Raw genomic sequence first — 16,651 nt, 5'->3', positions numbered from 1 at the left:
CCCCTCTTATGGAAAACCGCCAACCTCAACCCAGTAGTTAACCTCAATTAAGGCCTATATCCCTCACAAATGTAATAATGAGACTATTCGAAAGAATAGTTCTTAAGAAAGAGATCTCATCAGAATTAAAGCAAATAATAAAATGTGACCAATTCGCATATAAAGAACGAACAAGTGAAACTGATGCTCTAATAATGTGCCACCATAAATGGCTAAACTGGCTGGATAACGACGTCAACCATGTCAGAGTTATTTCATTTGACCAAAAGAAAGCCTTTGATTCTGTTTCTCATGGTGTTATTAGCAAAAAGTTACAAGAAACAACCATTAACACATATGTAATAAATTGGATTGTCAATTTTTTGACAGATAGAAGACAGAGAGTAATACTAAATGGGATCGAAACGAACTATGTAGGTACTAATAAAGCAGTACCACAAGGCACAGTTATTGGCCCCTTTTTATTCTCTCTGATGATGAACGATTTGGCGTCAAAGATCCACATAACATGCACTCTCAACGTTCCAGTGAAAAATAATTATGAATCCGCAATAACTGAAGTAGACAATATTAAAAAATGGACAGAAAGAAACAAAATGTCATTAAATTTAGGTAAAACTTGGGAAATGGTTATAAGTCGTAAATCAAAAAATCCTCCGCCAAACCAAATAGAGGGTATTAAGCGTAAGTCTTGGCTGAAACTGTTGGGAACAACATTGCAGAATGATCCGTCGTGTTTAGACATTCAAGTTGACAATTTTCTAACTAGAGCTAGTAGTCGAATGTACATTTTGAGGATGTGCAGATCATACGGTTACTCAAAAAAGCAGTTAAAAACTCTCTTCGACGCAATAACTTTAGTCATAATAGATATTGTACACTAATAATTCTATTCCATTCTTGTATATGTTAGTATATGTTAGTTTGAATTGTAAGGTCACACGTCTGTTGTGGCTAGATTTTAAATGTAAAGACTTAATAATAATAATAATAAATTCAAGTCCCGGATGCTAAGCCAAGCGCTGATTGGCTAGATCAATGCCTCCGTAGCGACCACGTTAGCAACAACTAAAATTTGTATTAAAAAAATTATATTCGTTTTTAGGTCGCTTTTCCGGTTTTTTAAGGAAAAACAGTTCTTTTTTTGAACTGGTTTTACTACCTTAGACATCCTGAAATGATATTTTAGGGGAAAAAACATTTAGAAATAGAAAAAACTCGTTAAAAACTACATATCAGTTTGGCCTCAGACATCGTGAAGGAGTGAACATCAAGGACTTGGATTTGCCCTCCATTAGCGCGCTCCCCAATTTTTCCTCGATGCTCCCTCTAGTGTTATTTATAATCTTCTAATCTAATACTTCACCGGGTGGGGCCAAACGTACAAAACATGTATGCATTCATTTTATATTTGTACAGTACCTTGCAAGAGGAAAAGTTTTAGGTCACATATTCATATATCGATATTCATCATGACCTTCTTGACTTTGTTGAGTTCGAACGTCTGAACAGTCATTTCAGTATAATATAGAAAATGTGTACATGGAAAGATGATTCCGATGTATTTATTTGCTTATGCTCCACGCGTTAATATTCTGATATTTTTGACAAAATTGTGCTTACTAGAAAGGATGCATATATTGACACAAAATTACACTCTCAGAAAACCAAATAAGACAGGCCTTAGATGGCGTGTGATTTTAGTTTCAACTTCTTTTCATATTTTATAAAGATCTGATAAACGTCATGCAGTTATTATTCTTAAACCAATGCAACATACTCCTGGGTTTATTTAACCAATATTTAACCACAATTACATTCTTGTTTAACCAATTTTTTCGGGCGACCTTTGCGAGGTTCAAAATATCAAGTTCACTGATCGAAAGAAGCGAATGGATGTATGATTATGAAGAGGGAAAAATAAAAATGCGGCTTCCATGGAAAATAACAAAAATTAGAGCACTTGGGATGATATATTTTGCTTGTTTTTCCCTATATTTGTCGTTTTTCGTAAACCCTCGACGATCGAAATGACGATGTGATGACCGCCTAAACAAGCCTTTGCGTGCAGGATAGCGTTCTGTTTACATAAGCCGGTCAGGTACAATTGCATAAATACCTTAGCTGAGTCCGCTTCCCGACTTTCCTTTCAAAACCACTCAGTCTATGCCTAAATAAACATTATGGAGGGAGATCTAATCTTTGTGAACATCGATCCTGGTTATAATATTGCATCGGATGCAATTGAAGAACTGAAGAAAAGTGGACGCCTTGAAGAAATGAATCAACAACGGTCGTGGCTCGAAGCGATACAAAGCAATGTCGATGGTGATAACAATGTCTTTAAATTCGGTGGGGAGAATGCAGGGCCGGATGAAGCCGCTTCGGCATTTGCCGAGATAGCTTCCAGTGTCTTTCGAATGGTGATGCTACAAGCCGTCAAAATAAGTGAAGATTGGTGGCCGGAGCTTCAAGAAAATGTCATGAAAAGAAATACAAAAGCCTTGCGGTCCCAAGTAATGTCAGCCTCCCCGTTCCATCTGCTTGACAAGAAAAACGACAACAAAAAGACGGCGCGAAAGTACTGGAGAAAATACGATCACGTCTTCCCACAATCAACGATCGAAAGCCAAGTGCTGGAAAACCACGGAGTTAGCGTTAATTTTCACAACAAGATGCTGATTTTCAGGAGCAACTTCAGCGAGGTGATTGAAATAATCACGGAGGCAAATGCCGCGATGGAGCCACTGGGTTGGAATGCCGGCGAATTCGATAGCAACGTTCAGGTGAAGTGCATTCGCAAGGAAATTAAGCCAAGTGAAGAGGAAGGGGAGTGCTTTAAGAAATTAAAGAAGCTGAGCTCGCCTGAAGTTGAAAAGGCGAATAGTCGTCAACGGAGCCGGGGTGAAGTTTTGGATTTGTTAGAGAACGATAAAATAGATAATTTGTCAGATCAGGTGAAAAAATCATTCGTTTCTCCAAATAACTGAGACCATTTCATCTCTTTATGCTTTTTTCTATTAATTTTACGCTCGTTCAATTTTAATAATAATAATAATAATAATAACATAAATACCGCAAATTTTGCGGGTACCTATGTGTGTTAAATATTGAACTTCGTCTAGTAAATGCACCTTAATTATATGTAATGCACTATCGACCACATAAAAACTATTAGATAAGAACATGCACTTTTGGCATTCATATATATATATATATATATATATATATATATATATATATATATATATATATATATATATATATATATATATATATATATATATATATATATATATATATATATACTTAGATCGGATAAATTCTGTATTAATTGTCTCGGTATCATATTAAAAATTTCATTATATAACTTGCTCGACTGAAATTCGATTAGTTTAATAAGGACGTAATTATACTAACCTAATTACTGATTACCCATGAGCATGCAAGTTTACGCAGGTTGACATTTTGTCTTTGTCTAAATTTGTGGCTGGCAATATCTTCTTTCACCAGTAATCAAACGCATTGTAGAATTGTATAGGAACCGAAAAAGGAACGCGATGCCTAATCAGGGGCGACATGCAGATCCAAGGACACTAGAGGCAGCTTGGATGTACCTCCAAATTTTTATTTGATGGACATTTTTAATCTCTTCCAAATTTTTCAAAAGACTTTTGCCCTTTTTAAGTGCCCCTGAAAGCCTGGTAGCTCCCTCTCAATTTTATCTTACTTCCTGCGCCTATGAATAAAATGAACTAGCCAGCTCCAAAATTCCATCTTCAATCTGTATAATCAAGCTCAAGTATATTTATATACGTCAGGAATGCCCGGTATTCCCACCAAAAATAGATACGTATAATGTATTATAGCATGGCATGAATGCATTTGAAGCGGTAGACATGCATGAATGTGATTGGGATATTAAACCCATGTGAACTAATTGCATTTGTATGGTACTTGTTTCAATTAACGTACACACCATGCGATAATCGGCGGGTGTGTGAAACTGGAAAGCACTATATAATCTGGAAAATTGTTCATGCATTCATCTCCATGAGGTTTGATCTTGGGTTTTTTATGGAGTATATAGAGGATCGCTATATACTTGTCCAATATATTTCTTGCAACTCAGATCTGAAGTGGGTGCATGTTAAGCCTACCATAAGTATTTATTCAGTCTGCTTGAAAAAAGAGCTAAATATGGCCTGACATTTTGTCAGTTGATTTTTTTTATATTTCGGCATCCGACGTTATCTTGAGACATGTTTTATTCAGTTGATAGATACCTGCGTGATTTGTACTTTGCGAGTTAAGCTTGATTGCAACACTAACAGCAAGATAACGTGTAAAATGGGTGAAAACAACGTGTCGTTTTGACTTATTTGTATTGACATATAGTGCGCGCGAAGGATATTTTGATCTTTTTATATGCGTAATATAACTTCCAGAAAAAGAAGTGTTTTATCGTTGTACCATATTTGTCGTATTTCTTTCTGGTGTGCCCTAGCTGTCTAATCACAAAAATGCACGCAACGCATCATCGATAAGGATTCTCTCATTAGTGTCCTGACTGACAGAACAAATATAAAACAAAGTTGCGTTGAACGTTTATTCGATTCCTTAACGATAAATTGTTATTTCTAATGAAATAAATATCAATACAACTGCTATGCATGTCTAATGTTTTTTTGTATAATGTCTGATAGATCTGTTATGTTAAATAAAAATTTAAAACAAGCCATTGTATTCAAAGTTTTTAAAACAATATAATGAGTTAGACGAAGCAATTACGGTATATATATTTGCATGGGGATTGTACATTTGTACATGCACAAAAGCAGCTATAAGATGCAGTTATATGATATTATATATATTTGCTTATATTAGGATTACGAAAGTAAACTAGACTAAACTATTGCTGTTGTTCAACGAGTCATGTCATAATAATAATTGATAGATTCGCCACCTGCATTGTGGGCATACTTGAGCCGCTATATGCGGACAACCTTGCATGGGTTGCAACATTATCACATGTTCATGTCTTGAAATATGACGTACTACCTTACACGTCTCTTATTATTAGATATATTAGTCACACCGCTTCCCACGGAAAGCCCACGGATAAAAGCATTGTATCGAGGCTGAGAAATTGAAGTGACTACAGACAGAGCCCATAACATGACTATGACGACACTGCTAAAGGAAACATCACAAAGTTCAAACGCAAATGTTGCTGAATCGACTGGCAGAAAGCGTGAGCACTCGGTAAGATGACAAAGACATGTAGCATAGATATGTTGTGTATTTCAAGTACATATGAATTATCAACGTGACGTCTGAACAATCATTGCAGTAAGTCGAGGGAGACGGATAGTTTTGAGACGTCTATGAAACACAAAGCCGTATAAATTATGGGAACTATGTGATCAGGTTTCGGTGTATTGACCACAGAACATAAATCCGTGTTACTATATATATCAAGTATTGTACATTTCGAATTGATCTAGTTTTGTATATAGAAGGGTTCGGGGTACAGGAAATAAAGGCTTTAAGAAAGGCTTCGCTGCATAGATAAGTGTTTCTGAATTCTGACCGGGTTATGATTTGTTCGTCAATGCTGGCAGAGCATGCAGTCGTCAACCAAGTAAAAATTAACATGTCCTTGAATATATAACAGGGGAATAACAGGGGCTATGTGAAACCACTCGAAAATCGAATATTGGTAGGAAATAAGAAGTCATGCATACATATGGCTTGAAATAAATGAATAAATGAAATAAAGCATTCTTATATCAGTAATATACGTGGGCAAAGGGTAGGGTTGAAAATGCGGTTTTATACATGCAAGTTAGTGAGTTACGCGTCAACTCTCTCATTCATCTTGCATGGGTGCTTTCCTTAATACGGTAAAAACGGACAGACCAGTCCTGTTGTATTTCAGTACGGAAGATTACTGATATTTCAGAGTGTTTCAAGAACTCTGCATTTAAGCACGTATATTGTTATTTATGACATCTGACTAGCACGGAAAATTAAGCACTGCTATATTTAAACACATTCAAAATTAAGCACGGAAAATTAAGCACATGCACTGCTATATTCTTAGCGAAATACTAAATATATATGACCGGTTTGACCAGTCGTTGTTCGTCGACCCTTATGCATGTAGGCGCTGTCATCGGATGTTAGACAAAGCGGAAAAATGATACAAATAGCAAAGGGAAAAGACTCTGTTATGCCTACTATGCCGAGTTATGAGAAAACAAGAGGAATTTAACCTTGTTTGGCCACGTGCTGTTAAATACTGCATTGCCTGAAAGATTAGGATAACTTGTTCTAAACTTGCATATAAGGGCAGGCGACTAGATTAATGGTGCCATAAAAACTATAGTTCTATATACTTGGTCTTGACTCTTGAGTATTGATCTATTAATCTGTTCAAAACAATTTTATATAAAAAAGACACTCGGCACTCGATCCGTATAACGATCAAGACGACATAAAGTTTGCAACTGAAAACTGATGGTTGTTTAAAGGTTTGCAAAACGTATTTCGCAATAGAAGGAACGATGCATGGTTTGCTACAGAAAAGGGGTTAAATGTGCACCCTGGCGGGAGCTCAATTATGAACCAATTCGCAGTCTTTAATGTCAGCGCCGTTCCTGTCGTTTCTATAAATGCTGCCAACGATCGCGAGCCCGAGTATAATCGTGGTATAATAGAAATTGTAACAACGGGATTTGGAAATTATACGCTGTCTTCATTGGTTCGTCGAATAACTACATCAACTTTGCTGTAATTCATATAGACAGAGAATAATTGTAGCCTAACATTTTGCTTCCGATGGATGAAATCTCAAAAATCCTTGCAGACATTCGTAACTCCACTGAAATTTACGTTTTTTCAATCAAGTACAAACAGCAGAAGAAACGATCCCAGAGCTTAGAACCCCCCCCCCAGATATATTCTTGATGTGAGCCCTCTAAGTGTGCCCTGCATGAGTGCTCTTTCGCCAAAATCTCCCATCATACCGGTCCTATTGCTTGGTACACGAACTGTCCAAGGGCAAAGGGAGCATGCATGCACTATATCCTTGGTGTTTCTTTGTATGTCTTTGTATCTAATTCTAACCTTCCACATAATATACACTTGATTAAATGTTGCCTGTTTGTCCTGTCTGGTCGATTGTATCTTAAAATTGTGAAACAAACATAAAATGCATGAAAGGCGCTAGGCTGCATTACAACTATTATATATAGGTAGCTAACAACTATTATATATAGGTAGCTATAACTATGTAGTTCACAGTACATGGCCATGTGTGGCCGGATTGCTGGGAAGCGTAACTATATTTGTGAATTTAAATGCCCATAAAACAACGGAAATTCACTCTAATGGTTCCACATCGTGTGATTGAAATTTCAACTATGATCAATATCGGGTGTATGATCTTCAAATCTGAAATTGTCATCTTCAGGATTATATACACTGCTGAACACTCTAGTTAACAAACTCAAGTGCCACGGATATATGATTGGTGTTTTTAACTTCAAGTTGATGTTATTTGGAAAGGTTATTTAATCATTTTGCGGGTGGCAGTGTTCAAAAACAGATATCTACTTGTATATGTTACCCGACTAAACAGCTTGATATATTATTCCACGAGGGAGAGTGTGGATTTTATTACCACTTGATGTGCTCTGCCGTAAATGCAACAAAATAGGCCAGACAGACAGGTTCAGATTATACAGGTTTGTATGTAGTTTCGCATGTAACTTTTTCGATGGCAGGAAAATAAAATTGATTTCTACACTTACACGTACGACAACCGAAATGCATAGTGATTGAAATTTGAAAATATGTCTTATATAATACATTTAGGCGGTGATGTCTGCATGCATGCATGCATTGATAACATTTAATTGTCTGGCGTTTAATAATTCAGTTTTTATCTAGGAATGGATAAGGGTGGGTTAGGGTTAAGTCTTTTGCTATAATGGTCATAAGATTCTAATGATTTATGACAACGTGCATGAATCCTTTTGGAACATAATTTTCGAAGCAGTAGGTCTTTAGGAGTATGACGAAAAGCACGTGATGCGCCAATAATATTTTTCTGTCACAATAAAGCGGAATATATATTGCAGAATGCAGAGAACATCAGAATCTAATAATAATACATGTTATAGATGCTTATAAAATGCGTGGGATAAACTCATTTTAGTGATAGCCTTGCTATTTTCTCGGCACTGAAATACGAATCTGGCGATTTCAAGCTATAGTAATTCAAGATATAGCGACCGGAAGTATTTCTGGCCTTTTTGTCTTGACGTTGTTACGTTAAAACGGCGTATTTAATTGTTGATTCAGTCAAGACGCGTACGCATAATTATATAGAACTACTGAGTTTTGATGGATTTTTTTTGAGCTCTCACGGCCGCACAAAAAGACACATTAGTCATTAGAATGGATATCTGTCTTATATATATAGTGAAAATCAGAATCGCCAGTTGTCTCGTCCATGCAAGACATGTTACTTGTTACAGGCGATGATTTTTCATAGCCCAAATATTAATGGTATAATTGGCATTTAATTACCTTTGCATGCATGCATACGTGACTTAGGGGAAGAATAGCTTAATGTATAATATACAATTGCCTTCATCATCATCATTGTCATGCAGAACTATAGCAAAAGGTTTGACCAATATTAAACAAGAACAGTTAACGATAGAAAATGAAAACTTCAAACACGAAATGAAAAAGCCGGGCTCATCTGAAACGACCAGAATTCAAAGTCTTGCCTGCGTGAGGCTGAGTTGGCTGTTCCAAACACGATATCAATTAACGCGTGCAAACACATCCTATGAAGACAATGCTTGATTTTTTTTGCCTTAAAAAATTCCTTCTATTCCTACTTAACCTTGCTATATCAAGGTAAATTGTGAACAGAATGATGTCATCAGCGTTCAAAAAAGCAAAGCAAAACTAGCTTTGCATGCAGGCTTGAGCCTATATAATTATAGACTTCAGTCAAGGTAATTCATGCAGAAGTCAGCGTTATTTCTTCAGTTAGCTACTATAAGGTCATAACATTAAAGAATTTGTGCTGGAATAGCTGTTTCAGACAGGTTTCAATTGCCACGAAACAGGGGAATTTTGTGTCGATGTAGTGCGAAAGGGATGTCGATGTATTATCTGCAGTCATCGATATCAGATTAGTTATGACCTTGCTCATCACAAACCAGAATAATTTGATACGTAGCTACCATCGCTTATCCAAATAGGAAAATAATAATTGTCTTTCAAGCAGAGAAAGAAAATACCGAAAAATATTTTGTATCAGCTTCGGTACATGCGCAGTTGCAATATAGAATGATAGAAATGAATTTATTCATGTAGAATATAGTCATTGACATTGACTATCAACTACTGTATAGCACTAGATTTTGGTAACCTGGCAATTTTTTGCGCTCTGTAATAATTGATATTGAAAATAGAAACGATGTCCTCTTTATTTGCCTTCAAGCTTTGCATGACAACTATACCCATGCATGCATCTTGTTTAGCCAACTGCCATGCAAGATTGAGTGGGGTTCCTTCAACACAAAGTTGCAAAGAAAGTTGTTTGTATAGCCAACTATATAAGCCAAGGATTCCCGTAGTAAAAAATATTTTTAAAAAATTATTTTCGCGTTTAAAAACGGTTGAGTTTGAGAGTAAAAATAATTATCCACCGACATGCGGTAAAGCATTAAATGATCTAATTCTGTTGTTCCCTGTCAGTTCCCATAACAACTGATACAAGTGTTACATAATAGTTGAATACACTCAATACACTGTAAATTCAAAAGAGTCGTTTTGACCAGGGCGAGTCATTTCAACACCTTTATTCAAAAGGTCATTTTTACTCCTCTAATGTGTCGTTTCGACTCTAATAGTCGTTTTAACTCCGACATTGGGTTAAAATGACAATTCGGAGGACTCGTTTAGTTCCTTTGAAGGGTCACAAGACTCTCGCAAGAGTCAATAGACTCTTAAGTAGAGTTCACATGGAGTCATGTGACTCGTTTTTGGAGCCATATGACTCTTTGTTGGAGTGGTGGAACTCTTTCTTAGAGTCATTCTGGCTTTTATAACAGCCACTTATATACAAAACAAATAATTTGCATGTTTAAAATATTAAATTGAAGTCATTAGGCATGTTACATGTATTACAAATCCTTTGTATTTGAAGCAAATAACCAGTCAACACATTAAAAAAATACTCAATTATTATGACACAAATAACTTGATATTAGTTGTTATCGTTTCTTCATGTATCGAGAAAGTCTTATAAATTTGTTAAGTTGCTTATATGTGTATGTTTGTGTCTGTCTATTTGTTGTGGAAGACATATCTCTGTGTGGTGATTCCAGCCACTGCATGTGTGTAGTTCATTTGTAGTTTATGTGTAGTTCATTCTAACTTTTTAACATGGCAAATTTATAAAATAAAATAAATATAAAAAATATATTACGCTGCATGTATATAGGTTTTATATCTCTTGAAAATGTCAGCTGGAACAGGATATGCACACATAAAAATATATTATACATAAATCCATTTTAATAGTTCTGACTCATGCTGGTAAGTATATGCTGATATCAAAAATGACAAATAATCAACAAACGTTCTGATTGGCTAAGACAGAAAGTTTGAATTTCAATGAGAACGTCAGCAATTTAACTGTCATTTCGTAAACCTTTTTGTAAAAGCGTTTCATAAACTTTGTGCAAAGTAAAACGGGAAGAAACAAGATATATGAAGCATGACAGATACCAAAGATGAACAGGGATACAATCAAGACCGAAAGCCGTGTAAGAGAAATAATTCATAATCTGCATGCAAGCTTAATTATAAGTGTTTTCAAAGGGTGCGTGTTTACTTTGTTTCTTTCGTATTTGCTTCGCAATAAGGATGAGCTGTATTGTATAATTTTCAGCTTTGTATGCCGTTTATTTGTTTAATTTTCAGCTTTTTATGCAAACGGATAAACCTGCAAAAGGCTATTACACCTTTGCTATAACTTCAAAAAGTGTTTTTGAAAGTGTAATTTGAATTTTGATATAAAAAATACACACTATGAAGTATAAAACGTTTAGCCGTCGACTATAATTACAGAATAAAATAACATTTGAGGCTTTTTCTTTGTCTCTGAAGTTTTGTACTGTTTTAATCGTTTGAAAATTCGATTTTAAACCATTACTTAATTAGTTGCTGCTAACATATGGCCATTTACCATATTTTAATTTTAAAAATGTATACCCAACCCATTTTTTAAAGACACCGGACATTTGACAGATGGCCTGTTGGCCGATATTTTAAAGCCTGCATGCTTATATATAGATATTTATTATATATAATTTCTCTTCAAAGAAACATATTTGCGGGATGCATGTATGGTATGCTGTAATACTCACTGCATATACCCAAACTCTGCTTTTGTATTATATGCAAGCTTCATGAAACTAATATTGGTGTACAGTACTATAGTAAAATTGATGCCACAGAATAGTCGTAATGACCTCAAATAAGAGTAAAATCGATGTCAAAGAGGAGTGGAAATGACTCCAAATAAGAGCAAAAACGATGCTAAAGAAGAGTCAAATGACCCCAAATAACAGTACATTGATGCCAAGGAAGAGTTGAAATGACTCCAAATGAGAGTAAAATCGATGCTAAAGAAGAGTCGAATGACTCCAAATAAGAGTAATATTGATGCCACAGAATAGTCGTAATGACCCCAAATAAGAGTAAAATCGATGACAAAAAGGAGTCGTAATGACCCCAAATAAGAGTAAAATCGATGCTAAAGAAGAGTCGAATGACTCCAAATAAGAGTAATATTGATGCCACAGAATAGTCGTAATGACCCCAAAGAAGAGTAAAATCGATGACAAAAAGGAGTCGAAATGACTCCAAATAAGAGTAAAATTGATGCCAAAGGAGAGTCAAAAATCAAAATGACTCTTTTAAAACGACACTTTTGAGGAGTTAATTTGCATTTTAACTGTTGCAAGAGTCATTTTGAAACGACTCCATGGGTAGTCAAAATGACTCTAGTTAAAGGGTTAAAATGACTCTTTACAGGTGTCAACCCAAAATGAGTCAAAATGACTCTCTTCAAGGAGTCGTCCTGGGGTCAAGAAAACGACTCCTTTGAAGGAGTCAAAATGACTCTTTTGAATTAACAGTGTATGTCTTTTCATTGAAGTTTTTAATTTTATCCTAAAATTTTGATCCGAGGCATTTAAAGATTTATTGATAATAAGGGCTTATATATCATCCGCTGGTTGCTTAAAAGAAAACTCATCGATGCAATTTTTTCGCTATAATTTTAGAAGATTGACAGCACACCGCAACAAATATCAAGCGAGGTTTTAAATTTTAATGCTGACATGTCGTCAACAAAACAGTGTATTTCGTGCAATCGCGAGGTAAGTGCCTGAATCGGGCAATTTAATATAGGCGAGCATGAAATTTCGCCGAAAAACGAGATTTGTGCATTGATGTAACTACGTATATAGCTTCAGCCGTCATGTGACAATTATTCTTCAACCTAAAGTTTTCAGAGCAAAATCATACCGAACGCCATTCAATCGTAAATGCATGCGTGCCGCGTGGTAGAAAACAATTTGGCACAGCCTCCCAGTCGACGTCTCTAGGCTCTACTCTATATATCGGATGTTTCGCGAGACTCATGCAGGAGTTCGATCCTGGTGTTAATATATTCATTTGATATCGTAGATGGTCGGGAAACAGTGTTTTCTACACTACTCTTATATTTTGCCATGATCTAAAACAAACACACTTGGGTTTTTATCTTCTTCATCCCAAAGTCTGCTACACAGCTAAATTGCACGTATATAGAGACTTTAAATAAATTGATCCCCTCAAGTAGCTTTCGTATATTAAAAAAATACTATAAATTAGGAGAATTCGGACATCATAACATATGCTGTTTTAAAGGATTATGTCATTAACTATATAGATGCCAGTCTCAAATGAATCATGTGTTTGTGGCCACGTGCTATCTGATATAAAATCTTTGGAAGGAAAGCGATATTCTGGTAAATGTTTTTCAATGTTTCATATGATAGCATACTTGTGGTAACCGAGTGTAAAAAGGTTCAATACGAAAGTTTCCCCAAAGCCGAACTGAGGGTAGAGTAGGGAATATACTGAGAGAATCTCCGATAGGATGTTATCGAGACAGGTGAAAAAATTGCGGTTTTTGAATAACATGCATGATGCCTTGATGAGAAAGTCAACACCAAAAACGTATTACCTTTAATGACCAGTGTGTTTATGTAAAAACAGAGAAAAAGATCCGCTTGCAAACCGCTTTTTTAGATTCGCCATAATAAAAAAGATGGCGGATGTAGCTAACAGAGAACTTTACTTTGCAGACATTAAAAGTTCGTCAAAAAAGTAGCTAATCCTCACGAAGTGAGATGTGAGATATCGAAGACTTTAAAATCGTGTTAGGGAGCGATTTAAACTCGCAAATGTCAATCATTTTCTTGACGGACATGCCGCCATCTTTTTATTATGGCGATTTGTCGATGATTCAACGACGACGTTGATTCGATTTGCAGTTTCGAACCTCTTTTCGACGTTGTCACATATGATGTGATTTTCACATTTCATAATGTGATTTTTACATTTCACAATGTGATTTTCACATGATTATTTTATGATTATTTTACAAATAATAAAAAGTATTATAAAAAGCAGTATCTTTCGTCTAGCGCAAAAAATTATGTTCTAGGCATGCTATCAGAGAGTTTAGAAAAAAAGATTTACTTTGAAGATATACTATCTTCATTTGAGGAGCATTCATGTATCACTGTCTAAATCATTCCAGTTTATACCGGCATGCACTGCCTCTGTCTGACGAGCATTAATGATGCCGACGTACTGATTACCATTTAGGATATCGTGAGGAACTTTACAGTCGTTTAGAGATCAGAAGGATCTTGGAAGATTCAGATGATAAACCAAAGCGTTCGAGGCTAAAGCAAAAGTCCACTTCGTCTGAAAAACAGGCGAGTAACCAAATGAATTAATGTTTATATTAATCGTCAAAAGTTTCACTTTTTTCCACAAAATAAGTTTGATGATTCACACCCATTCACAATATATTCAGCTAAAGAAAAGCCTAAATTATATAAGGTGGTCTTATAAAATTACCATTTTTGCAAACTATATATGAAGAAATTGGCGCCATAAAATTAAATCTTGCATTCTTATGATAACTTGTATGCCATTTGAGAAACGAAAATATTTGTGTATCCGGGGGAAAACCTTGGTTTCACCGTTAGCAACTTGTGGAATTTGATGGTATATTTCTAAGGGTGACTTCAACCATATATTAAATCACGCCTCTTTTTTATTGAAACGCGACTGTTTCCTTGGCTATAGAACTTTAACAGCCTACACAAACCACAAATGAAACGACGTCACAAACGCAAATCACCAGGCCCCCAACATTTGACCTCGAACACGGGACAAGATCACAGTCAAAAGTCTCAGATGAAGAGTTTCACAGCATCACAACAGGAGAATATTGATGATAATCTGGACAAATGGTATCTTAATCCGCGATTTAACTTTGCAGATGCTTTAGCTGATATCAATAAACGATTAATTAGTCAGACATCGTTCTGGATCAGATTATAATGAACCCTGAGAATTTTACTTCCATATAAACCAGATTAATTTTGTCTAACCATTCACGATGATCGTTGTTGTGTTAATGTAAATAGTCGATACGATACCTATACAGGTATGAAGGTGGACCTATACATTTTTTGAAATATGACCTATCAATGACACAATTTTTCGAGTTCTTGCTAGAGGAAAATTTTGTACGACACACATGCATATATCAATAATATTATAAAGTCGACTCGGAAATTGTTGACAAAAATGACATTACCGCGTTATGGTAATCATGCATGACATTTCAATGCGTCTGACCAATCTGTCCGGCCTTATTTTCCACCAAAATTTAGATTCACAGACTTTTGGCGGTTTCAGTTTCAAAAAAATATCGAAGTATGGCATGCATGCAAAAGGCTAGTCGATTAAAGCTAAACACTTATCTGAAAGCAAACGGTTAGGGCTGGAGAATGATGCCTGTTATCGGCGATCACTGGAGAACAATTAAAGCTTCGAAAAATTTTTCTTCGTCACCGGGCACAAGCAATCATATCGCCGACTGTCGGTGATTAATAAGAACCAGATTTGAAAAATAAAGTTTAATTTTCATAATAGACATTACTAGTTTTTTCTATACGCATTATGCATTCTATACATGCATGCAAGCAACTAATATAACAAGGAACGAATCCACTCTTTAATTTCCGACAAACCTTCACGTTTCTGCTTCAATGCTTATGCATGATAAGTTATTCGAAGTCGGGACCGGTGTATTACCAAAATTTTTGACAAAGAGAGCTCTGTGATATACATTACCTGCAGACAATTGTTACAAATATGATTTTCTTAGAATAGAAATCGCATCGTATATAAATCAGGTTTTCCAAATTAATTCAAGGAAATTTCCTTCACACAAGACCATCACTCAAGAGGAAAGAGTCAATTTTAGTAGGATAAATTCAGTTAGGTTATTATTTTTTAGAAGTTCTTTGCCTCTCTTTTCTAATCCCATTCCATATCAGGGCTGCCATATACAAATAAATTGTTGAACACAGGCCTAAATACCCCCGTCGGGATACTTCCGGTTCCCGTTAACGGGTACAGGTGGCACACTGTTTTATCAACGGATTTTTTTTTCGTTTATACAAAGCTCCTAGTTTTAATAATTCGTCTAAAGTTGTTTATTGTCGGTAGTCAGTGTTTCATAAATGCTTGCATGCATGGGAAAAACTTCATTGAATACAATCAGTAATCCTATACGATAATTGAACCAGGTTAGCCGTTAGCTTTGATGAGTCAAATCTTTTTCCAGCTCTGCGTTTAATAAAATTTCGAGATATTAAGCACGAAAAATGGATAAACTTAGACTTTTCATAAATGGGGAATCCCTGAACAAAACCGACCGGGATCGGGGTATCTTTATGTTTACATGAGGGTGCATATTCATTATTATGTTTTCATACGTAGGAACAATATATAGTTTTCAATAGTCGGACGTATGAAGATCTTCATTTAGCCGTAATTAATTTATTTACCCGAAGTTTGCAAACGAGCGCATGCATGTAATTATCTGGACTATTTCACGCACATTTGCGCTCATCTCCGTGTTGGGGCATTGATATTCAAACAATAATTCGAGGCAGTCAGTTTAGAGTTCATACTACGACCTATCCCAAACCACTAAACTCCGTCTAAATTCAAAGCAAGATCATACACCGATACACGTATAGGTTGCCTACGGTGACGGCTTCGACATTCTTTAGATGAACTGTAAAAAAGAAAATCTGCATATTCCCTAAGCAACCCAAATACCTAACTTACAACAAGCTGAAAACAATAGATACGGCGACAATTGCGAAATCTTGAAAACATATAAATACATGGGTAGTATTTGTGCAATATATTATGTAATTTATTTTAGTGTGTAAAGCATTTTACAAAAGAT

General features: G+C 35.6%; 2 protein-coding genes across 3 annotated transcripts; both read left to right on the top strand.

Annotated features, from left to right (window-relative positions):
- Window positions 1-2,129: 2,129 nt before the first annotated feature.
- On the top strand, window positions 2,130-3,194 carry LOC114523466. The gene has a single exon (XM_028544396.1). It carries the CDS (start codon window positions 2,184-2,186, stop codon window positions 2,988-2,990), a length of 807 nt encoding a protein of 268 aa, XP_028400197.1. The 5' UTR covers window positions 2,130-2,183; the 3' UTR covers window positions 2,991-3,194.
- Window positions 3,195-5,040: 1,846 nt separating this feature from the next.
- Window positions 5,041-16,602, top strand: LOC114523487 (UPF0547 protein C16orf87 homolog). Of its 2 annotated transcripts, none has more exons than XM_028544427.1 (5): window positions 5,041-5,265; window positions 12,384-12,479; window positions 13,034-13,112; window positions 13,978-14,090; window positions 14,467-16,602. In XM_028544427.1, the coding sequence occupies exons 1-5, from the start codon at window positions 5,179-5,181 to the stop codon at window positions 14,722-14,724; spliced, it is 633 nt and encodes a 210-aa protein (XP_028400228.1). In that variant the 5' UTR covers window positions 5,041-5,178; the 3' UTR covers window positions 14,725-16,602. The 2 variants fall into 2 exon arrangements, with proteins under 2 accessions (XP_028400228.1, XP_028400229.1); XM_028544428.1 differs by lacking the exon at window positions 5,041-5,265 and adding an exon at window positions 7,518-7,751.
- The last annotated feature ends 49 nt before the right edge of the window (window positions 16,603-16,651 follow it).

This window comes from Dendronephthya gigantea, unplaced genomic scaffold (assembly GCF_004324835.1).
Source record: "Dendronephthya gigantea isolate DGI-Jeju-01 unplaced genomic scaffold, DenGig_1.0 000027F, whole genome shotgun sequence".
Taxonomy (NCBI): domain Eukaryota; kingdom Metazoa; phylum Cnidaria; class Anthozoa; order Malacalcyonacea; family Nephtheidae; genus Dendronephthya; species Dendronephthya gigantea.
The sequence above is the reverse complement of the archived record's forward strand: the minus strand, read 5'-3'. Positions and strand labels throughout refer to the sequence as shown.

Excerpts from the sequence above, each read along its gene's own strand:
- LOC114523466 (XM_028544396.1), top strand. The coding sequence starts at position 2,184 with ATGGAGGGAGATCTAATCTTTGTGAACATCGATCCTGGTTATAATATT.
- LOC114523487 (XM_028544427.1), top strand. The coding sequence starts at position 5,179 with ATGACTATGACGACACTGCTAAAGGAAACATCACAAAGTTCAAACGCA. Across the intron at positions 12,480-13,033 it reads GTATTTCGTGCAATCGCGAG|ATGCCAGTCTCAAATGAATC; the intron begins GTAAGTGCCTGA and ends TTAACTATATAG. Across the intron at positions 14,091-14,466 it reads CCACTTCGTCTGAAAAACAG|AACTTTAACAGCCTACACAA; the intron begins GCGAGTAACCAA and ends CCTTGGCTATAG.